The 25,205-nt window shown below is 51.7% G+C and overlaps 1 protein-coding gene across 1 annotated transcript in view; it reads right to left on the reverse strand.

The window, feature by feature from the left end:
* The window catches only part of LOC137220600 (palmitoyltransferase ZDHHC11-like), a 40,725-nt gene that overhangs the window by 8,645 nt on the left and 6,875 nt on the right, over positions 1-25,205 (reverse strand). Inside the window, exons 6-14 of the mRNA XM_067730038.1 lie at positions 21,475-21,653; positions 20,984-21,085; positions 19,879-20,003; positions 18,764-18,919; positions 16,081-16,193; positions 15,172-15,203; positions 12,137-12,227; positions 5,911-5,945; positions 379-442 (exon numbers count right to left, since the gene is read on the reverse strand). Of these exons, the coding sequence (XP_067586139.1) occupies positions 379-442; positions 5,911-5,945; positions 12,137-12,227; positions 15,172-15,203; positions 16,081-16,193; positions 18,764-18,919; positions 19,879-20,003; positions 20,984-21,085; positions 21,475-21,653 (897 nt within the window). The remainder of the gene's footprint in view (positions 1-378; positions 443-5,910; positions 5,946-12,136; positions 12,228-15,171; positions 15,204-16,080; positions 16,194-18,763; positions 18,920-19,878; positions 20,004-20,983; positions 21,086-21,474; positions 21,654-25,205) is intronic.

The raw sequence follows: 25,205 nt of genomic DNA on the forward strand, positions 1-25,205 counted from the left end.
CTGGGACCAAAAGTTTATTAATAGGTTTACCCAAAGGGAAGACCTTCTAAAATAAACCTTATGATCTAACGTGCATCCTGGTGACTGTACTTGGAATTTGCTGAGAGAGTAGATCTCAAGGTTCTCTCTCACACACACAAGGTGACGACATGAGATGCGATCATCTCACGATGTACACACATGCCATTGTTCTAGTTCATAGACAGTGATTTTGGCATCGTATAAAAGAAAACTTGGCCTAACACAAGATCTGGATGCCCGTCTGGATGTAAGAATGGACGTAGGAACATACCGTTAGAGTAGCAGCCCCGGAAACACTACAAATGTTTAAAACAATCGAGTCCCTGAGTCCGGCCCCTGGCCCCGCGCCGCGCTTACCTGCAGCCCCGAGGAGCTCTCGCCTGGGATGTTGATGGTGGAGTCCTGTTCTGTGAGCTTCATGCTGGCGGGACATACAGAAGGAAGAAAGGACACGTATCAGCAAATGTGGACTTCTGGGGGCTCAGAATGGGCTGTGAGAGGCTGCGCGATCATACAAGGCTCAGAGAGGGAGCAGCTCTGCTGAGCCCTGGAGTCTGGCCTCTGACACCGAGAGAGAACAAACGCCTCCTCTTTAAGCCCCTTAGTTTGTGAGGATTTGTTGCACTAGACCTAAAACGAACACAGAAGTATCGTGCTGAATTCTCCACGTGGGCCCAGGGTAATCATCTGAGCCTCTAAAACCGGAGAAGCCAGGAAGCATAATTCAGAGAGATTTGAACGTAAGAAGGACGTAAACTGCCGTTGCTGACTTGCTATTAGGGGGAGGAGAAAAGGTGAGAAGTGAATTCTGTCACTGTCCCCAGTGGGCTTGGAAGGGGCTTCTCCCCCAGGACCTCCAGGGATGAACGAAACCTGGGGACACACGGTTGCTGTCTGTGGGGTGCAGAGAAGAGACCCAGTTTCATTTGACCAGGTTTCTGCCCCAAGGAAACCATGAGATAGTAAGTGTCGATGCGTGTCTTCACGTGTAAGATCTGATTCCTTGCTCATATTCTCATCCCATCCATTTAACGTTCCAGAACAGATAAACAGTCCAGAAGAAATACTCTTTAGAAAATGGTACGATAACCACTGCTAGAGCAAGAGACACTGTAAGGTCCTCCGTGAGGTTTCCCGTTACAACTTGCCCACAGAACACCGTCACATCCACGGGCACGTATGGGGCGCAATTCTTCCTCTGGCAGGTGTCACATGACTTAGATATTTCCCCTGGTCTCTGTGAACCGAGGTCCGACCTGCTCTAACAGGGTCAGCCGCAGGGTGAGGCTGGGAACGGCCATCACAAGTGCCGATTTCCTCAACTGGATCCAAACTACTACGTTACCCTAGAAACATTTTCTGCCACAAAAAAGACTACTGGCAATGTATTTCCCATCGCATCTAGAGGATTTGTACCTTACACTGTACTTGTATCACATTTTACCCATCATTAACCCTTTCATTAAATAATGCTAGCTCCTTTTCCAGTTGGAGGAGTAGAGGCTGGATTGGAAAAGAAAAGAATTCGGTAAAGACGGTAAAGACGAATATGATACATGCCCAAAAGGTAGAAGAAAATGTCTCGAATTTTTTCTTTTAACAGAAGAAACTTCACAATACGTGAGGCGCCTAAGGAATTATATATGATCATTATTTTATAAAATAAAACATTATGGATACAATGCACAGAAAAATTATTAGAAGGGAAGACTTGAAAGGTACAAACCGAAATTCCAGCAGGAGCTATGGGCGGGTGGGGGACTCTGAGTGTCTTTTGTTTTTATACTGGGGATTCTGTATTTCCAAATTTTCTATAATAAATATGCATTGATTTGGAAATCTGAAAAAAATTTTGTTTGAGGTGAAAGTTTACCATCCTGGCTCCAGTTAAGTTGCTATCATTCTTACCAGAAAAGGATAAAAGAGAAACGTTCTCCGATTTTACTTAAAGGGTCCTGGTTAGATGATGCTGTGAAGTGAAATTCATAATGACTTGGATTTACATGAGAGTCTCGCCAGTCAGATTTCTCAGGAAGTCAATTTAGAAGAAAACTTACTGGGTTGTTTGAAAGCGAACGATCTTTTTACACTAAATCATATTTACTGGCTGACTGTTAGACTAAGCAAAAATCTAAGTAACTCTCAGCATGTGAGAAACTGCCTAGTGGTGCATTTCTTCTAAGCTCCCCTTTCCTGGTCCAGGGAACCTCTCTGCCCTGCTGGATGCAGGATGGAGAGAGAGTCCCCGTCCGCAGCTCCCAGCACGTCCCTCCGGAAGGGCAGGGGCTGCACTTCTGGCCCCCTTTCCACTGAGGAGAGATGAATCTAGGCTTCCCTGCGCTGCCACATGCAGCAGTGATGCTGGGAAGAAGCAATGGTCCCTCCCAAGTGAAGCCATATTGAAGGCAACACCAACCCCAAACCCAGGTGTCTTGGAACGGGACAAAATCCTTTCAAAGTTTATCTGGAAAAATAAATGTGTAAGAATTGTCAAAAATTTTGAAAAATGAAAACATCTTGATAGGAATTTGTCTAACCGGGAATAATGGGATGCTGCAGTAGAAGGAGATAAATGAGGCAGAAGCAGGCGTCCAGGATGAGTGCAGATGGGTCCAGACACTAAAGAGAGAGCGTCTCACTTCCACTACTTAACAAATGAGATGGCAACCAACAGGTGTATCGTCGGAATAAAATGACTTTGTTACCTGTCTCACTGTTTCCAAAAATCAAGATGGCCTGAGAATCAAAATGTAAAGAAAGCAAATAAAAACTATGAAAATATTAGAAAGACTATTGGAGGATATCTGTAGAAACTGAGAGTAAGGAAGGCTTTTCAAAGCAAGACAAAAGAAAATTTTGACAAATTCAGCTTCAGAAAAATTTGTGACCTCTACATTGCAAAAGACACAATAAAGAAATTTTTTTAAATGACTGGATGAAATATATTTGAAACACACAGAACAAAGAATTAGTCAATATCTTCAGTAGGCAAAGAGCTCTTAAAATTGCTAAGAAATATACAAATACCCCAGTATAAAAATGGTGAAAATATGTGAAAACCTAACGCAATGCACACAAGAGAAATTATATAATGGTCAAAACAGATGAAATGATGTACATTCCCACTGGTATTAAAAGGACTGCACATAGAAACAATTACTTGTTTTATTTGGATAAAACTAAATATACTGTTAGTACCTTGTATTGAAAACTTTGAGGAAATTGATGCAAGTGTGAATTACTCTAACTTTGGGGAAAGTAATCGTGAAGATCTATGAAGATTGAAAGTGCACAGCCAAGCCCTTTGCCCTACGGATGTCCTACAGAAATAAAACCGACTGTACCTAACAACACCGGCACAAAGACGCTTCCAGTAAACTGTCCGAAAAAACCAAGGCTGGACAGAACCTCCGGGTCTGCCGGGGGGCAGCTGACGAACTCACGGTCTATCCATGGAAGAGGATGACTTTCCTGACGAGAAGGAATCACGTCCATGTGCAGTGTCACAAAAGCCATCCACGATCCACCATTGGGGGTATAAAATAGGGGGCTGCAGACTGACAGGCACGGCGTGATCTGATCGTTCCCTGTAAGCTTTTGTGTACGGATAGAAAGCAAAGGTGGCGGCTGCTCAGATATCAGCCTTGAGGCGGTGCTGGGGGTTTTCCATGGTCCCTATGTTGATGCAAGAGCACGTGTTACAGATATAATAATGCAGAAGCCGTGAGGTATTAATCTCAACCGACTCTCAACTTTACATGGATAACAAGCCCAGCTTCCTGGCATGAAGCAGGGCGTGGTGGGCCGTCACCTGGTGGGCCTGGCGATAGCACAGATGACCAAGCCGAAGGGGATTTTTCTCAACACTTGAAATCTAAGGAATTTGCCCTGCTGGGTTTCAGATTTGCTCGGGACTGGTGACCCTTTTTTCCTTCTGATTTCTTCCTGCTGGAATGGGTATGTCTCGCCTATGCCTGTCCCGTCAATGTATTTTGGAAGCAAATGACTTGCCTGGTTTCACAGGTTCACAGATGGAGTGGAATTTTGTCCAGGATGAATCAGTCATACCCTGAGTCTCAGCCGTCTCTGATTTGGATGATTTAGGTGGTGAGATTTGGGACTTAGAGCTGATGCTTGAACTGGGGGAAGTTGTGATGTGGTGACAGAAGAGCATGGACTTTGGAGGGCTAGAAGGCAGACTGTTGTGGGTTAAATTGTGTCCCTTCAAAAAAGGTGAGCAGCTGACCCTTGAACAACATGGCTTTGCACAGTACGGGTTCACTTATACGCGCGTTTTCTCCGATATACAGTTGGCCCTCCGGATCTATGGGTCTCACGTCCGAGAATTCACCCAAGCTTGGACTGAAATTTCTCTCAGTGGTTTGTTGAATCCTCGGATCCAGAGCCCACAGATGTGGACGGCTACCCATGGGACTCGAGCATTCATGGATTTTGGTAAACGGAGGGGTTCCTGGAACAAACCCCAACGGATACTGAGGGATGACTGCATTGGAGCCGTAATTCCCAGGACGTCAGAATGTGACCTTATTTGGAGACAGGGTGTTTCAGAAGCCATCAACTTAAAGTGAGGTCATGGGGGCTTCCCTGGTGGCACAGTGGTTAAGAATCCGCCTGCCAATGCAAGGGATACGGGTTCGAGCCCTGGTCCGGGAAGATCCCACCTGCCGCAGAGCAACTAAGCCCGTGTGCTGCAACCAGTGAGCCTGTGCTCTAGATCCTGTGAGCCACAACTACAGAAGCCCAAGTGCCACAACTACTGAAGCCTGAGCACCTAGAGCCCGTGCTCCACAACAAGAGAAGCCACCGCAATGAGAAGTCCACACACAGCAATGAAGAGTAGCCCCCGCTCGCAGCAACTAGAGAAAGCCACTGCGCGGCAACAAAGACCCAACGCAGCCAAAAATAAATTATAAAATAAAATAAAAAATGTTGGATTAGGGTGGGTACTAATCCAATACCCGTGGTGGCCTTGTAGAAAGGGGAAATTTGTGCACAGAGACAGGCACAGAGGGAAGATGATGTGAAGAGACACAGGGAGAAGATCACCACCTAAAGCCAAGGAGCCAGGCCCGGAACAGATCCCACCACCCTCAGATCCCAGCCCACCCTGCCAACACTTGATTTCAGACTTCCAGCCTCCAGAACAGTGAGACATGCTTCTAATGCTTAAGCCGCTTGTTCTGTGGTACTTTGCTGTGGCAGCCGTAGTAAGTGAAAACACCCACCATAACACTGTGAGTAAATTCCCCGTTTCTCCACCTTCTGTGAGAAGACGACTTTTCATGGCTGCATACAATTTCATCACGGAGACAGGGTGTACTCTTAAAGTGTGTTCTTACCCTGGGTGATGACCTTTGTAATGGGCCATGTTCTGCTTTTGTGATTTTGAGGTGAAAATGTCATGTGCATGTGTGCAGTGCTCCTGGGGCAGAGTGTCACCTACCTTAGCATCTAACTGACTCAACACCGACTCCACATGAGTCAGCCTGACTTTCGGGAGCTTAATTGAAACCTAGTGTTAGGAGAGGCTGTCAAAAGGACATTCAGACTCAACGGAGCCCATGTGCTCCAGCTGGCACAGAAAATAAAGAGACTTGCCTTATTTTTGTGTATTAGTTCAGATGTTAGTTGTACAGAAGGGCGAGAAGAATTATTGTAGTTTTTGCAAGTAAGGTAAGTAAAAATGAGATACGTGAATGGCTATAATTGTTAGTAATCTTAGTGAAACAATTTTAGTTTACATTGTGTTACACATTATTTAAAAATATTCCATCACAGATGAGTTATTTTTCAAAGTAATTTGAGTTAAGAAGAGAATACAGCTATTTTTCAGATAGATACAACAACTCTAGTAAGCATCTAACCTACCTCTGTACAGATGAACTCAGGCTGGCAACTGGTTGCTGTGAGAATAAATAAAAATCAATAAAATTGTAAAGGAAGAAATTGTCGATGTTGAGGTTACTTGTTCAGAAAATTCAAGTCTGTCAGAGTTGATTTCAAGCAATGGTGTCTCAGGGGCTTCTGAGGCCTGGGAAAGGATCTCATTGGTGGGATAGTAGCTTTCCTCCCAACCCATGTTACATGTACAGAGGTGGCTTCATTTCTCCTAGTCAGGAATGGAATGGGACTGCTGGGTCAAATGATAAGAATATATTTAAGTTTTAGAGAAACTTCCAAACTACTTTCCAAAGTGGTGTCACTTTAAATTCCCATGTATTAAGACATCCAACTCCTCTACAGGTTCACCAACACTTGGTATTGTCAGCCTTTTTAATTTTAGCCACTCTGATGCCTGTGTAGTGGGGTCTTACTTTAATTTCATTCCCCTAATGCCTAACGATGTTGACCATCTTTTCATGTGCATATTTGCCACCCATATATCTTCTTTTGGGCGATGTGTTCAAGTCTTTTGCCCATTTAAAAAACTGGGTCATTTTTCTTATAATTGAGTTTTGAAAATTCTTTATATATTCTGGATACAAGTATATGGTTTGGAAGTATTTATTCCAGTCTGTGGCTTAGATCTTTATTTTTGTAGTAGTGACTTCTGAAGGGCAAATATTTTAAATTTTGATGATGTCCAATTTTTCATATTTTTCTTTAATAGTGCTTTGGTGTCATATTAAAGAAAACTTTGCCTAACTCAAGATCACAAAGAATTTATTCTGTTTGCTTCCTAAAGTGTTGTAGTTTAGCCCTGAAATTTAGGTCCAAGATTGATTTTCAGTTATTTTTTTGTATGCTGTGAAGTAGGACATTAAGTTCTTTTTTTTTTTTTCCCTTGTGGTTATCCAACTGTTCCAGTATCACTTACTGAAAACACATTTCTCCCCATTGAATTGCCTTGGCACATTTGCTTAAAATCCATTTACCATAAATGTAAAGGTTTTATTTCTGGAGTTTCTATTCTGTTTCATTGATCTCTATGTCTATCCTTATGCTGGCAACCATACAGTAGCTTTGTAGTGAAATTTGAAGTCAGATTGTCTAAATCCTCCAATTTGGTTCTTCTTTTTCTAAATGATTTTGGCCACTCTAAGTCCTCCGAATTTCCACATACAGCGTGCTATTTCCTTAAAGAAAAAATCTTGCTGGGAATTCAATGGGGATCATGTATGTTTGTAGATCAATTGGGGGGAAAGTTTCTACCATGACAATATTGAGTGTTCCAATCCATAAATATTGTAAATCTTTCCATTTATTTGGATTGTGTCTAATTTCTCTCAGCAATAGTTTGTAGCTTCACATATACAGATTTTTGTGCTTGTTTTGTTATTTTATTAGTTTTTGATTCTACCGTGAATGGAATAGTTTTCTTAAGACCATTTTCAGAATTTTCACTGCTAGTATACGGAAATGGAATTCAGTTTTTAACACTGATTTTATATCCTACCACCTTGCTAAGCTATCTTATTATTTCTACTAGCGTTTCTGCAGATTAGTTAACATCATGTTTCCGGCAAATAAACACCGTTTCATTTTCAAATCTATACGCCTTTAACTTATATTTCTTGCTTCACTGCACTGGCTGGAACTTCAGTAAGATGTCAAATAGAAGTCTGGAATGGACATTCTTGTCTTGGTCCCAGTCTTAAGGGGAAAGCCTTCAGTATATTAAGTATGAATTAGCTGTAAGTTTCACCAGTGCTCTTCATCAGATTTAGGGTGTTTTCCCCCCTAGGTTGGGAAATTGTTTTATCATAACTAGATGTGTTACTAGCAAATGCTTTTTCTGATTGATTGATGTGCTTGTATGTTTATTGTATTTTATTTTATTAATATGTTTACTACATTAATACGATTTCAGATGTTAAACCAACCTTGCATTCCTGGACTAAACCTCACTTAGTCACAGTTCTGTATATATGTGACTGCATTTGGTTTGCTAATATTTTGTTAATGATTTTTGCTTCTGTATTCACGAGTGATATTGGCTTATGATACTCTTTTTTTTTTAATGATACTCTTTTTTGATGACATTATCTGGCTTTAGTATTATGTACTAGCCTCACAGAAATGAGTTGGGAAGTATTTCTTCCTCCTCTATTTTCTGAAAGTTTGTGCATAATTGATTTGGGTTTTTTTTCCCCTTAAAATAACAGAATTCATCAATGAGGCCATTAGGGCCTAGGATTTTCTTTGTGGAGAATTTAAAATTACTAGTTCAGTGTCTTTTTTTTCTTTCTTTCTTTTCTTTTTTTTTAAATGTTGAGCCTTCTTTTAATTTATTTATTTTTATTTTTGGCTGTGTTGGGTCTTCGTTTCTGTGCGAGGGCTTTCTCTAGTTGTGGCAAGCGGGGGCCACTCTTCATTGCGTTGCGCGGGCCTCTCACTGTCGTGGCCTCTCTTGTTGCGGAGCACAGGCTCCAGATGCGCAGGCTCAGTAGTTGTGGCTCACGGGCCTAGTTGCTCCACGGCATGTGGGATCTTCCTGGACCAGGGCTTGAACCCATGTCCCCTGCATTGGCAGGCAGACTCTCAACCATTGCGCCACCAGGGAAGCCCCCTAGTTCAGTGTCTTTACTTGTTATATGACCATCTGAATGTTCCATTTCTTCTTGAATCGGTTTTGGTAATTTGTACCAACTAAGTAGAATGGTAAATCCCTTCCTTAAATAATAAAGCACATTTCAACCTTAGAACACTTACAATTAAGTATAGAAAAGTGTAAGAGACCCAAACCCATAATGTTATATTTTTGCATTAGAAAGTCACCTGTGCATTGGTAATTTGGTATTTCATGTTCTTCAATGCCAAAGATAATGTGTTCTCCAGTGCAGGAGAGAGAAAGGTTTCAAATCTCAGAGTCTTAGAAGATCTGCCTGCTCTTACGCGTTGAGCTTGGCCTCGTTCTCTCCTGTTGGCCACCAAATGGATATAATAATGTGTCCAGGAGACTCTTAGTGAGATTTAACATAACGATCAATGACAAGTGTCCGTCAGAGTGGTGACCACATGGTCAGGACTGGCAGCAGGTGTCAAATGGGACTGTCACAGGCAAACTGGAACATAGGGTCACCCTGGCTTCAATGACAGCAAAGAAAAACCCACGGACGCCTGCTCCTGGCTTGCAGTGAAGTTCACCTTTGGTGGTTGAGTCTGGGGGGGTGGGCAGGATGATAGTTTCCACGAAACGTGCTTCCGAACTTCTAGTAGAAGTTGCTAGCGCAAGTGCAAGCAAGGAAAAGGAGTGATGACAACCTCACTGCTGCTAAAGGTGGGTGCGGACCCTCTTGCTATTTCTAAATTATGACAAGGATCCCCCTTCTCTGACGCCCTTCAGAGTTTGTGGTGAGACGAAGCTCCTCCACAGAGAAAATAAAGTCACCAGCAACCTTCAGAAACTGGCAGAGTAGCAATGCCTGCTCACAAGTAGCCCACCAGACACCCCCAGAGCATCCGACCTCTGGGGGGGCCTACAATGAGCCAGCCCTGCAGGCTTGATCCTGTGAAGTTATGGAAATGATATAGCACGCTCACACATCACACACACGTCACACACACGCATCACACATGCGTCATACACATCACACATCATACACACACACCACACACATCACACTCACATCACACACACATCACACACACACATCACACACACACATCACACACACACATCATACACATCACACACACATCACACACACACATCACACACACATCACACACACACATCATACACATAACACACACATCACACACACATCACACACACACATCACACACACATCACCCACACAGCACACACACACATCACACACACATAACCCAAACACATCACACTCACACATTACACACACACATCATACACATAACACACACATCACACACACATCACACACACATAACCCAAACACATCACACTCACACATTACACACACACATCATACACATAACACACACATCACACACACATCACACACACATCATACACATCACACACACATCACACACACACACACATCACACACACATCACACACACACATCACACACACATCATACACATAACACACACATCACACACACACATCACACACACATCACACACACATAACCCAAACACATCACACTCACACATTACACACACACATCACACTCACACATCATACACACACATCACACACACACATCACACATGCATCATACTCACACATCACACACACACATCACACACACATCATACACACACATCATACACACACAACCCAAACATCACACACACACATCACACACGCCACACACACATCACACTCACACACACACATCACACATGCATCACACACACATAACCCAAACACATCACACACATCACACTCACACATTACACACACACATCACACATGCATCATACTCACACATCACACACACCACACACACATCACACACACACATCATACACACACATAACACAAACATCACACACATCACACACACACATCACACGTGCATCACATCACACACACATCATACACACACATAACACAAACATCACACACACACATCACACGTGCATCATACTCACACATCACACACAATCATACACACATAACACAAACACATCACACACACACATCACACATGCATCACACTCACACATCACACACACATAACACAAACACATCACACACATCACACTCACACATCACACACACACATCACACTCACACATCACACACACACATCACACACACATCACACATGCATCACACTCACACATCACACACACACATCACACACGCATCACACATGCATCACACTCACACATCACACACACACACCATACACACACACCATACACACACATAACCCAAACACATCACAATCACACACATCACACTCACATATCACACACACATAACACAAACACATCACACACATCACACACACACATCATACACACACATAACACAAACATCACACACATCACACACACATCACACATGCATCATACTCACACATCACACACACACATAACACAAACACATCACACACACATCACACACACACATCACACAAACATCACACACACCACACACACACATCACACGTGCATCATACTCACACATCACACACACACATCATACACACACATAACCCAAACACATCATACTCACACATCACTCACACATCACACACACACATCACACTCACACATCACACACATCACACTCACACATCACACACACATAACACAAACACATCACACACATCACACACACACATCACACTCACACATCACACACACACATCACACACACATCACACATGCATCACACTCACACATCACACACACACATCACACACGCATCACACACGCATCACACTCACACATCACACACACACACCATACACACACACCATACACACACATAACCCAAACACATCACAATCACACACATCACACTCACATATCACACACACATAACACAAACACATCACACACATCACACACACACATCATACACACACATAACACAAACATCACACACATCACACACACATCACACATGCATCATACTCACACATCACACACACACATAACACAAACACATCACACAAACATCACACACATCACACACACACATCACACAAACATCACACACACCACACACACACATCACACGTGCATCATACTCACACATCACACACACACATCATACACACACATAACCCAAACACATCATACTCACACATCACTCACACATCACACACACACATCACACTCACACATCACACACATCACACTCACACATCACACACACACATCATACACACACATAACCCAAACACATCACACTCACACATCACTCACACATCACACACACACATCACACACATCACACACGCATCACACACACAGACTCACACACACAATGCGAGCCCCACAGTTAGTTTGTCCCCCACTTTCTCTTCTATTCCTCACCTACCTTTGTCCCCATGTGAGGGGCACCCCTGGGAACCACATCAATGCTTCAATTCATCAAACAAGCAATTCCAAATACTGCTCTGCCCTCACTCTTGGAGGGCCTTAGACCCACCTTCGGCTCTGACCCCCGTGGTGAGTCTCACGCTGGTGGCCGTGGGCTTACCGTTGATGACGACGTGTCCTCTGGCTTTACGGTGGCGGAGCACAGACTCAGGTGCATGGAAGTTGGCAGGAACTCCTTGGGCTTCTTGCTGCTAGGATGGGGCAGGGGGAGGGAAGACGGAGGTCAGCGAGGAGGGAGCTGGCTGGGGGCAGGAGCGCATGCGGGGCGGGTAAGGCTGCAAAGCCTCACACCAGCGTCAACGCTGCCGTTTCCTCCTTAGAGCAGCAGCCCTGGGAGGCCGTGGGAACGCTCGATGTAAAACAGCCTGCAGGGGCTGTGCGTGTAAAGGACCATGACTGCTTGCCGGTGGGATGCCAGGAAGGCGGGCTTCGCCCCACTGAGCCCCCCGGACAGCTACACTTGCCAGTTTGTGAGCAGCAGCGGTGCAGGAGCTCTTTACTAGCGCACAGTGACGCGCTTCCAGGCCACAACATTGCCACTCTGTGGCACTTTCCCACAGAGGCTCCAGGGAACGAATAGGGAGGCTTGTCTTTGATGCCCAGGTAGGTCAGTGTCATCACACGGACCTCCACAAACTGAGGAACATGGAAGAGGGAAGTCGGGGAGGTTTGAAGCACGAGGAGGACTCGGCCCTCCGCTACCGACTTAGAGATGGAGCGTGAGGACGGGACGGGCTCTGTCAACATTCCAGACCCACCGTCTGCAGAGGACGCTGCCCCAGGAGCCCTGGCGGCTCCGTGTGAAATGCCAAGCAGAGCCCGATGCGCCCGCAGGCGTGTGACTGCGGGAACCGAGCGTTCACGCGTCGTCTTTGCCACTAAGTCTGTGGGGATTTGCTGTGTAGCAATGGGAACTGGCAGAGGCCACGCCTCTAAAATCAGACAGGAAGTGTCTCCCTGTGTGTGGCCCTGCCCCCACTTGTATGTTCATCCTAGCTGGGCAATTTCTATCGCTATAATCCATTCTATGTACTGTTCCACGGCCGGCAGACAGTCCAGAAGAGAAGACGCACTCCCAGTAAACTGGTCTGATAACTGCTACTAGAGACACACTTTACAAAGTCCCACAGTGTTTTCCACCAAAACACGCCTGTGAGACACTTCAGTGTCTTGTGATTTAAACATATTCCCGGGTTTCTAGGACCTACTCCAGCAAACTTTCCCCCAAATCGGGCTGTGTCTACTCGTCAACTGTTAGGTTGACTCCCAGGTCACCCCAGGAACATTTCTGCAGCAAAAAAAGGTCATTGGTGTTTTATTGCCCATTGGGTCTGGAGGGCTTGTAAACTTGTATTTTGTTGTATCACACTTCTCGCACAATCAACCCTTTCAATAAAGGGATGCAGAAGTAAAGATCAGATTGAAAATAAAGAATAGTATTCCAAAAATGAGGAAGACGGTACATTCCAAAGATGGCATGATTTACATTCATAAAAATCATCATTTTTTCTGTTAACAATGTTCACAACATATGGAGTTTTTAAAAAAGACTTCTAAAGAGTTCTACAATATGATTATAATTTTAGAAAAAAACCCATCATGGGCTTCCCTGGTGGCGCAGTGGTTGAGAGTCCGCCTGCCGATGCAGGGGACACGGGTTCGTGCCCCGGTCCGGGAAGATCCCACATGCCGCGGAGCGGCTGGGCCCGTGAGCCATGGCCGCTGAGCCCGCGCGTCCGGAGCCTGTGCTCCGCAACGGGAGAGGCCACAACAGTGAGAGGCCCGCGTACCGCAAAAAAAAAAAGAAAAAGAAAAAACCCATCATGTATATAATGCACTCAAAAAATATTTAAAAGGAAGAACCTAAAAGATGCTAATCAAATGCCAACAGTGGCGCTTGGCGGAGGGGGCAAGAAGGGATGTTCGTATTTACACTGGGAAGTTTTGCAGTTTCCAAATTTTCTATAATGAATATGCATTGATAAGGCAATTTGAAAAAAAACTAGGTTTTTGTCTTGTTTAGGTTTGGTTTTAGAGTTAAGCTTACCATGCTGATTCCAGTTAGGTTTCTACCATTCTTGCCAGAAAGCAATAAAAGAAAAAATATTCTTAGATTTTTTTTTAAAGAACCATAGACACTTGAAAGTGAAATTCAAAATGACTTAGATTTTCACAATACTAGTGCCAATCAGGTTTCTAATAAATTTAGAAGAAAAAAAATAGTGGGCTATTTGAAAAGGAATGTTCTTTCACACTAAACTATAATGCCCTGATTATTAAACTAAGCAAAACTCTGCAGCAATTCTCAGCTTTGGGGGAATTGACGAATGGTGCCCTTCTCCTTTTCTGAGTCTCTCTGCCAGTTGAGCTGCGGCAAGGGAGACGTGAAGCCCTCCAGGACCCCGGGGCCAGTCTTCCCTGCCAGGGACACTGGAGCTTCCCCTGCAGGTTTCCGGGAAGAAGGAGCCTACTAGGGTGTGCCCGGCACTACCAGCCCACCTCCCCACCCGCAGACTGGCTTCCTGGTTTGCTCCCCACACAGACGCTGAGCTGTGAAGGTGGGGAGGCAGCCTTTGTCCCACCCACGTAAAGTGCACACCTAACGTGACTCCAGTTCAAACTCCAGGTTTCTTGGAACTGCACAAATGATCTTCAAGTTTATATGGAAAAATAAATACAGGAAAGAATTGTCAAAATAATGAAAAACAAAAATCTTAAGAGAGGCATTCACCTGCTAGATACCAAAAGGCAGCTAAATGAAGCCCTGTCGCTAAAACAGCACAGTGTCCTGAGCACACTCAGCAGAGGGACAGACGGGTGTCCAGAAGCAGACAAGCCCAGAGTCTGCAGAAGCTCGGGGCATCAGGAAAACGGCCTTTCGATTTGATGAGGAAAAGTGGACCATTTCATTAATGAGGTGGCAACCAACAGCTATGCTGTAATAAAATACCTTGGCTATTTCAGTAAATACAAAAATAAATAGAAGATGGTTTCAAAACCAAGTGTAAAGAAAGCAAGTAAAAACCACGAAAATGTTAGGAAAGCATACGGAGGACGTTCCTTGGGCTAAGAAAGACATTTTAAAGCAAGCCGTTAAGAGGAGAATATAGCTGCTCTAGGCAGATGACGACTTACCCCTGCGCAGGTGATCTCAGGTAGTTATCCAGCTGTTGCGGGACATAGAGGAAAGTCATAAAACGAAAGCAAGTTGTTGACACTTTCAGTCGATTTGGAGCAGTGGTACCTCAGAGTCTCCTGGGTCCTGGGAAGGGACCTCACAGGAGGGGAGGGGGGCACCCTTCCCCGCACCCTTACACATGTGTGCGCGTTTCCACTTCTCTTTGGCAAGAGACAGGGAGTGGGGTGACTGGGTCACTGAGACGTATGTATTTCACTTTTTAAGAAAATGCCAAACCTCTTCACAAAGTGCTGTAGTTTCACATCCCCACCAGCAATGTGTGAGCTCGCCACCTACAGCCTCGCCGACACCTGCGGCTGGGCTCTTTGATTATGGCCACTCTAATGGACACGTGTGATGTCTCACTGTGGTTTTGTGTTTCCTTAACGATGAATTATGTTGACCCTCTTTCATCCGCCACCCATAGATCCCCTTTGGTGCAGTGTGTTCAAATCTTTTGCCCATTTAAAAATCTGGGTCGATTTTCTTATAATTGAGTTTTGAAAGTTCTATACATTTTCTGGGTGCAAGTATATGATTTGCAAATAATTATTTGTGTCTGTGGCTTATATTTTCATTTTCTTAATGGTGTCCTTTGAAGAGTGAATGTTAACTTTGATGAGCAGCAGCTGCAGAAACGGGCGGCCTGAAAGGAGTCGCCTCACTTGTGGAGAGTGAGTTCGGAAATGATACAACACACACACGCACACTACATGCCAAACTCACTCACACGCACATACAGCCCCCCACACATGCCAGCACAGAAGCGAAGGACTGTGGCTAAGTGGTCCTAGCTGCAAGGTGACCTTGGGTCTTGCCCCAGCCCTGCATCAACCTGGATGGTGAAGCAGAGAGACGTCCAGTACCTGTAACAAGCCTTTTCTTGGTGGGGTCACATCTCTCTTCACCGCCGGGGGCTTCGAGCGCTGCAGTTTGTTGTTTTGCATTATGTACTCAAACGTGCTCAACTTCTTGGCCCCTGGAAAGGAGGCAGGAGGCAAGGGGCAGAGTCACCCTCCATCAGCTGCAGAGCGGCCCGGCCTCCGCGGGCCGGGGCGTTGGGGGCTGGTTCCCAGGCCACTCCAAGCCCGGCTGGCCTCGGGCCGCGGCCAGCAGTGGCCCACCAGCCCTGTCCCGGGCAGGGGAGCCCTGCGTCCCTCACAGGCCCGTAAAGCCAAGGTGGACGGGGGAGTGCTGAGCCCAGCTCCGTTTTAATTAAGGTGAGACACCAGCTCTCACACGTGGCGGAAGGACCCCAGGTTGTTAGAAGAAACTCTCAAACATGTTTGTCAATAGAAAAGCACTATTAACGAAAGCATGCTCTGTGCCCGCTTCACTCGTGTGCCTTCGCGGAGGGGCCAAACGTTCCCTGAAGACTAACAAACGTGAGAACAGAGGGTTGACCATCATTTCTGAAAAGCGAAAAGGGCCACCCACAGAAGCCTATTTGCCGCTCGAGGAGCAGACGGAGGGCCGCCTGCCCTTACAAGGCCCCACAAGGCCCCACGAGGGCCCACTAGGGCCCACGAGGCCCCACAAGGGCCCACGAGGGCCCACTAGGGCCCACAAGGCCCCACAAGGCCCCCGCAAGGGCCCACGAGGTGCCATGAGGCCCCACAAGGGCCCACTAGGGCCCACGAGGCCCCACGAGGCCCCACAAGGGCCCACTAGGGCCCACAAGGCCCCCGCAAGGGCCCACGAGGTGCCATGAGGCCCCACAAGGGCCCACTAGGGCCCACGAGGCCCCACGAGGCCCCACAAGGGCCCACGAGGCCTCACGAGGCCCCACGAGCCCCCCGCAAGGGCCCACGAGGTGCCATGAGGGCCCACGAGGCCCCACGAGGGCCCACTAGGGCCCACGAGGCCCCACAAGGCCCCACAAGGGCCCACAAGGGCCCCGCAAGGCCCCCGCAAGGGCCCACGAGGCCCCACGAGGCCCCACGAGGGCCCACGAGGCCCGCTCTGCTGCTGCCCCGCGGGGGCCCGAGGCTCAGGACGCCTTCCCCGCCCCCTTCCCTGGGGGCTCCTACGAGGGCTTTCGCTTCGTTTGCCTTATCTTTCTTGATTAACTGCACACGTTCCCTCAGAACCTGTGTCACACTTTGAGGATGTAAACTTGACCCTGTTTGTATTCTCATGAAAATATTCATTCTTCTGTGTGGGTTTGCACAACCACCACCAAATCCAGACTGTGAGATGCCCTGCATGCCTCCGGCGCCCTCCCTCTTCTGACTGCACTTGGCGTGAGGTGTGGTGATCGGACCGCAGTGATGAAGCGGAGGAGGGGACACGGACGCAGAGCCCCACGCACCCCGCGGCCTGGGAGCTGCGGCCGGAGCCCAGCGCGCTGGGGAAGGTCCACCTGTGTCCACCGCCTTGCAGTGCCCACCCGCCGGCTCGGGCAGCCGGAGGATCCTCTTCCTCAGCACCTTCCACGGCGCTTTCTCTCCCACTTGCGGCGCCCGGCTCTTCCTTGAGCCTCCAGCCTGAGGGTTTCACTCGATCGCATGCTGAGCGCTCGCCACTGCGCTGAGCCTGGACTGAATGCTGACTCGCCACTGCGCTGAGTCTGACCCCGCAGAAACTGAGAGGTCGCAAGAGTGTTAAGTAGATGCGTTCTAGGGTACTTTTACTGTAACTAACAATAGCTAAATCCCGACGTTTTCCTGGAAATCCATTCTTGGAGGTTCAAAGACCCTAAGATAAACCCACTCGGTCCTGAGTCCAGCATGTCTCCCCCTGTACAGGCCTCCTGTGTGTCCTCACCCTCGGTGACGGTGGCATCACTAGCCCCTGGACACTCCTGTCCTTACATGTCTAGCCGGCCACCAAGTCCTGTGGGCTTGACTTCTCCAGGCCCCTCCTCGCTCCTGCGGACTCACCGCATCCCCAACAGCTGCAGAAGCGCACAGAGCAGCGCTTGGGCGCGCTCCGCCTGGACAGACGCAGCGGCCCCCGACACGCACCCCGGCCCCGAGCCCAGGGCCCTGCGGGCCCCGCCGTGCACACAGGAGCTGGGGGAGCCCTCTGGGGCTTGCCCCTCGCCTTCCTCGGGGCCGCAGAGGCTGGTGATGCTTGTGACTTCCAAAGAAAGGCTTCACAGGGTGCAGGACAGGCCTCCTCCCCTCATTTTAAAGGCAGATGGAGCCTGCCCCGGGCAGCTGCCGTGTGGACACGAGAAAACCACCCGTTCTCCCTCAAGCGAGTTTGGTGAGTGGAGACCCCATCGCCGAGTTCAATGCTCTTCATTGTTAGGATTTCTGGTTTTTGCTTTTCTAAATCTCCCTGTTCTTTCCCACAGTGTCCTGTTCCTGCCTCATAGATTCTATTCCTTTCTATCTCTGAACACCTTAACTGACCACTTTTTGAACCTCCTTTATCTTTTCCGCAGGCCTTGGAATAGGACTCAGCCCTCTGCCCCTCGTGGGGTGTTTCTTCTCTTCCTGTCCCTTGTCCTTTGTGCTCTGAGCTTGTTTCTGGCGGAGGCTGCCTGCCCGGGGACCCACGTGAACACAGGGCCAAGGTTGGCCAACACGGGGGGGAACGCACTCAAGTAGAGGTGTAAAAGGAGCAGGTGACCGAGCAGCAGCAGGCTGATGAGCTCAAGCAGCAGCGTCAGCGCCCCGATGCCCAGGAAGACCGGCGTGCTCGTCCTCACGGGGAAAAGCGGAAGGAGCAGGAGCCACGTGTTCTGGTCGGAGATACCTGTGGAGAGGGGGAGAGGCACACGCGTCCAGCTCCTGCGGACAAGGTAGCACCTCTCATCAGGTGAGTACCTGGGGACAGAGCTTGGCAGTGGGGGAGGGAACACCAGCCTGAGGGAGTGACTCCCTGCCCAGGTGAGCCCCTCCCTGCCCAGGTGAGCCCCTCCCTGCCCAGGTGAGCACCTCCCTGCCCAGGTGAGCCCGTCCCTGCCCAGGTGAGCCCCTCCCTGCCCAGGTGAGCCCCTCCCCCGCCCAGGTGAGCCCCTCCCTGCCCAGGTGAGCACCTCCCCTGCCCAGGTGAGCCCCTCCCTGCCCAGGTGAGCCCCTCCCCTGCCCAAGTGAGCCCCTCCCTGCCCAGGTGAGCCCCCCCCCCCCCCCGCCCAGGTGAGCCCCTCCCTGCCCAGGTGAGCCCCTCCCTGCCCAGGTGAGCACCTCCCCCGCCCAGGTGAGCCCCTCCCTGCCCAGGTGAGCCCCTCCCTGCCCAGGTGAGCCCTTCCTCCTTGCCCAGGTGTGCTCTGCCTGAGCTATGTACCCTTGCAGGCCCTCCTGACTGCGGTGGGTATCATGACCCACTTTATGGATCTGAAAGGTAAGGCTGGGAGAGGGTAACTAGGTGCCCAGGTCACAGAGCCTGACCCCAGCGTCCACTGCGCTGCCCCGCTGGGCCCTCCCCACTCTAACTAGAGCTGGAAGGTCAGAGCCACCACCTGGGGCATTTCCAGGATACAGTCCTCTGTGACCCAAGGGGACCTGACACCACAGCCATGCAGCTTCCAACAATTAAGTGAAGAAAAACAGAGAAGGGTCGTGTGCCGGCCAGTGAAGACCGAATCCCAGCTCAAGCGTCTTCACCCCACAACTCAGCCTGGACAGGTGCTCGACCCCGGGCTGCCCTACGTGGCCCCCCAAAGGGAAGGTGGCGGGAGGGGAGGCCCGGCCCGGGCGCAGGGCAGCGCATACTCCTATAGTGTGGGTCGGTGCGCAGCCCGGCGGGGTTGATGAAGTACTGGGTGAAGATGTACAGCAGCGTGGCGACCATGCACAGCAGTCCGGCCGCAGCTGAGGCCACGGAGGCGAAGAAGTACCTGTGGGAGGAGAGCCTGCTCGGGCGGCTGCACAGCCCGGGCCCGGGAGCCAGGCGGCACGCGTGCCGGGGCCCAGGGCAGCATGCGCGACCCGGGGTCGCCCCTGCTGAGGGTGTGCCCCGGCCACCGTCCCGCGGCCCTTCCCCCTCTGGCTCCCGGACTTTGGGCTGCTCTCTCCTGCTCTCGGGGTGACTGCACAGACCCACGGCTCCACAACACGCACCTGAGATCTCACTCGGTCCTACAGGAGGCCTGAGGAGGGCCCTAACCCTAACGCTAGCAAGAGGGAGACGGAGGCTCAGACACAGGGTGCGACTGGTCCAAGCCGGCCCCTCCCGGGCCCCCTGGTTCAGACCCGGCTCCCTCCCAGCCACCGCCAAGGGCATGGCGGCCGGGGTACTGATGCCAGCGCCGAGGGGCGGAGCCACACTGCCTTCGAAAGGCACACCCGTCAGGGCCGCGTGCTTCGGTTTTAGACCCAAATCACTGCTGCGCTCTGCACACAAAAGACACGGAGAACGGTCTTCCCGTCAGAACAAATAAAGCCTGGGTGGCAACTCCTGGAATACGGTTCCACTAAAACGCCCTCCTTTAGTCTTTCCGCTGTTATACCTTTAACATTTTCAGTGTTAAACAGTGTCTGTAGTTCACCTGAAGTCCCCTTACGCCTGCCCTGAGGTCCTCCCGCAACGCCCCGGATAACCCCGCACAGGCCCCCCCACCCCCCGTCCTGCCGACCCTGCCCGGTGGACATGGGGAGGCGCCCGCCAGGAGAGCCCTCTCAGCCAGCTCTGCGCGCTCCCGTCGGGACCTGCGGCCCGCCCTGTGCTCTGCACGGCAGGGCCACACCTCTCACCCATCCCCATGGCAGGTGGACCTTGAGGTGCTCGGCCAGTTAGGAGGCCCCTTAAGGGGGCACGTCCCGGAGGAGGGGGGAGCGCCGCCCCAGGCCCGACGTCCCGGGTGGGGAGAACCCTCACCAGTAATTCCTGCTCCCCACGCAGTTGTTAAGCCACTTGCAGTGATGGTCGAAGCCTGAGACACACTTGTTGCAGGTGCTACAATGCTTGGCTTTCACAGTCCTGGAAGGAAGGTTGGGAGGGGCAGCCTGTCAGAGCCCCTGTCTGCCTACAGGGCCAACCCCACACGGTGGGTGCCTGCCCGGGCGGGCGCGGCGGCCACAAGGCGCCAGGGCCTGAGGCCCGGAGGCTGAGTCAGATCCCTCCTGGCCGCCTACTGACACCCCTGGGGCCCTGAGCAGCCCCGGGCTGTGATCCGGTCGGGGGCAGAGGCCTGTGTGAGACCTAAGGCTACAGCGCTCCTGCCCCGGCCTGGCGGGGGCTGTGTGTCGGGGCCCCTGCTTCTCTGCAAAAGGGGCGGCGCCCGTCGGCTGCTGGGGACCAGGTGCGCCTGAGCCCAGCCCACCCCCGCGGAACGGCGCGGGGGGACCCTCACACGGCCGGGCACTCACACGGTGACCTCGCACAGGTAACAATACTGCCTCTGGATGACATGTGCGTGTTTGGACCGGTCGAAGGTCGGCACCGTCCGTGAGTAGTTCTTCTTGAGGCGGACGTTGGCGTCGGCCGGATCGATGGAAAGAACAATCAGGTGGACCGAGAGGTGGAAGAGGCAAATCCCGCCGGTCACCTGGGGTGAGTCAAGGGACAGCTCGGCCTGCGCGGCACGCGTGAGGGGCCTCTGCTCCGGGCGGCCAGGTGTCCAGGCCCCAGGCAGCCACGGGAGCCTGTGCCTGGCCGGGAACGGGAGCGGCCCCTCTGGCAACCGGCGTGCCCAGCATAACCCACCCGAGTCCTTTGTCCTTGAGGGACAGAGCAGGGCCCGCTGGAGGCCGTGGCCCCGCAACCCCAGCGGAGCTTCACTGGGACGGCGGGAGAGGCCTGTGTGCGTCTGCGGGCACCAAGCCTGGGGCCGAAGCCGGGTGGTGGAGCTCCTTGGGGCAGGGAGGCCACACTGAGCACGTGCGCCACCAGGAGAAGGAGGGAGGGCTCCAATACCCCCAGGGAGCCTTTGTGGTGAGTGGGCCGGGGCCGTCTGTCTGTCTGTCTCTGTCTCGTTCTCTCCCCTAGCCAGGAACCCCCAGGCCCACGCCCTCCAGGGCTCGCAGGGTAAAATCAGTTCCTCACATCCCACCCTCTCCACCTCCTCTTCAGGGACTGACACACTGTCCCCATGGAAACCAAACAGAGGGGAGGAAGTGTCGGCCTGGCCTCCCCATCAGCCCTGCCCTGCTTCCCAGAAAGGTTCTGAGCCGGGAGGGTTCGGGTTCACAGGTCCAGCTCCTGCGAGGGCGGCCTGGGCGTGGTGGGGAGATGCCTCTCTCCGCCCACCCACAGGGTCTCGTGGCAAGGCCACATGTGCACAGGGTCTACGGTGCCTGTACGGAGGCCCACCGGCAGTGCAGACTCTGAGCAAGGAGGCCCCTCTTCTGGGGTCCTTCCCAGGCTGCACCGCCGTCGGGGTCCACGGCCTGCTGGCCCTGCCTGTAATGCTCAGCCTCAGTGGAGCCGCCCTGGGGCTCTGCGGCGTGTGCTCACAGGCGCGCTCCTGCCTGGACCAAGCATCCCCGCTGCACGGCGAGCCTCAGTGGGGGGCTGGTCTGGCCAAAGCTGCTTGGTCTCCCTTGTCCTCCAGCCTCCAGTGCACACCCAGGGCCCTGGGTGCCAGGCGTGGGGCAACAGAGGCCCGGCCCAGCCGGGGGCGCAGAGACCACGGTGAGGGCGAGAGCGCCGAGGACCAGCCAGGCCGGGGGACCTACACAGGGAACGGGACTGACCGGATCCCTCAGTGCCACACAGGGACGCCCTTCCTGTGGCCTGGACCTCCCTGCCCCTGCCGTCCAGCAGACTGAGCCACGCTCCTGTGCAGGGTGTGGGGCAGTGGGCAGGTGGTCAGCGGCCAGCCTGCACGGTCCCGTCTGGAGATGCCAGCATGGTCCGGGCTCGCTGGTGCCCCTACGCCCGCTTCCCGAGGCCTGAGGCACAGCTGACGCAGCACTGTGTGTGTGGCTGCTGAGGCGACGGGAGCGTGTCCTGAGCGCAGGACACAGGCGGGGGCACGGCCCGGGACAGGAGATGTGGCAGGAAGTCGCACTGCGGCCCAGGTGCGGCCCTGCTCTGCGGAGCTAGAGTAGGACTGTCCCCATCAGACGCCGGGGGGCGGGGGCCAGGAGGGCAGCTGGGAGGCTGGAGCCCAGTGTAGCCCGTGGGTTCTGTCTGCACGTCCACACTCGGCTCCACACGAGACCGCCGCCAGGGAGAGCGGGGGGACGGCAGCCCACGCTCAGACCCTCAGCCTCAGTGTGGAGGTGCCCGGGGGCCCAACCCAAGCCTGACAGGCAGCCCTGCGGAGCCCCTAAACCTGCAGGTGCCCGGGGGATCCCGAGACCCAGACGCGGTGGGCCAAGCTGCCACGGCCCCTCAGACGTCACGCGTCTGCCACAGGTACACGCGTGGGCCCACCTGCCTGCCCGCGTCTGGTTTGCCAGAGACGACCCGGCCATTCCCGCTGTCGTTCACACACTCAGTGGCCGTCACTGAGCCCCCAGAAGAGAAGGTGCTACAGGCGGGGTGGCGCGCCCTCAAGCTGCCAGCTTTCACTTTCGATGTAATTTTATCTCAGGAGCGTCTTAGGTTCAAGTAAATAATAAAAAGAACCCGGTCTGCCTTCTCACTTCCCCTGCAAAGCAGGGCCCCCGAGCTGTTCTGAGGACGCAGCGGTCCCCTAGCAACTATCTTTGTTCAGTAAACAAACAGCACCGGGCGCCAGCCCAGGATGCCCGCCCTGTCACACGGCTGCCTCGCCGGTCCTGCAGCGGGAGGGCGGGGCCCCCGCGGAGCTGCCCCACCGCTGCCTGGGTCCCAGAGGAGCCCCACCCCGCCCAGTGCTTTCCGCACGCCGAGGGCGGCCAGGATCCTGCGCGGTGACCCCCACGCTGCTCCTGCAGCCTTGCTGACGCTTCCCTGTCTCCACCGGGCCCACGGAATGCCACACGGCTTCCTGAAATCGCGCGGCCCTGACCCGGGACCCTGCCCTCCCTGCTCCTGGGTCCCTGCAGGCGCCGAGTGACGCTGGCGCTCCCTAGTGGCCAGAGCATGGCGCCCAAGTGCTGCTGCCGTGGCCTGAGGAACATCGCTGGGACAGTGGCGGGTCTGGGGGGCAGGAAACTGGACCAGAAAACATGTCCTGAAGGTCGTCTGAGCTCTGAACAGACTGGGACGCCATCCTGCATCCACCGCTTGGGACAGGCAGGAGGGGGCCACACAGACTCGGTGCTGAGCACCCAGAGGCAAGGGGCCCACCAGGGGGCCAGGACTCTGGGAAGAAATGGCGTCCATGTGGGACAGGGTGCACTTGACCCCGGGGCTCCTTGCTGTGCGCAAAGCAGCTAAGCGCTCACAGTGGCTACTGGACAAAGCACCCGGGGACACTCAAAAAGCCTCCAAGGGCCAAGACTCAGCTAAGTTTTGGCTCAAAAGAGAATGAAGACACAGCATCATAGCCAGCACATAAGCAAAGACCCACAGGTGAGGCTGAACTGTGTCCCCAAAAGATGGTGAAGTCCTAACCCCAGGAACTGTGGCTGATTTTACTTGAAGGTGGGGTCTTTGCAGATGATCAAGTTAAGATGAGGTCCTCATGGTGGGTCCTGATCTCACAGGACTGGTGTCCTCAGAAGAGGAGACGATCAAGCCTCAGACACGCACAGCGGGACAACCCTGTGAGGACGCGGAGGTGGTGGCATCTAAAGCCAAGGGATGCCTGAGGCCCCAGAGCTGGGACAGGTCCTGGGAACTTCAGAGGCAGCACGGCCCTGCCCAACCAGCTTGGACCTCTGGCCCCATCTTTGTGCCTCTGTGCCTGTGTGTGTGACAGAGCGGGTGCCCATGTGTGTGGCTGGTTTGTGACTTGTGCAGTGTTTGCATATTTGTGTGTGTGTATCTGTGTGTTTGTAGGCCTGTGTGTGCTTGCACCTACGGGGAAACTTATAGCTTCAGATACGACGAAAAGAAAAAAGGTCTAAAATCAATGGCCTAAGTTTCCACCTCAAGAAGGTAGAAAAAACAGAACTTCTCTGGTGGTCCAGCGGGTAAGACTCTGCGTTTGATCCCTGGTCGGAGAGCTAGATCCCGCATGCCGCAACTAAGAGTTCACTTGTTGCAACTGAAAGATCCCACGTGC

The sequence above is a fragment of the Pseudorca crassidens genome, chromosome 3 (assembly GCF_039906515.1).
Source record: "Pseudorca crassidens isolate mPseCra1 chromosome 3, mPseCra1.hap1, whole genome shotgun sequence".
NCBI classification, from domain to species: domain Eukaryota; kingdom Metazoa; phylum Chordata; class Mammalia; order Artiodactyla; family Delphinidae; genus Pseudorca; species Pseudorca crassidens.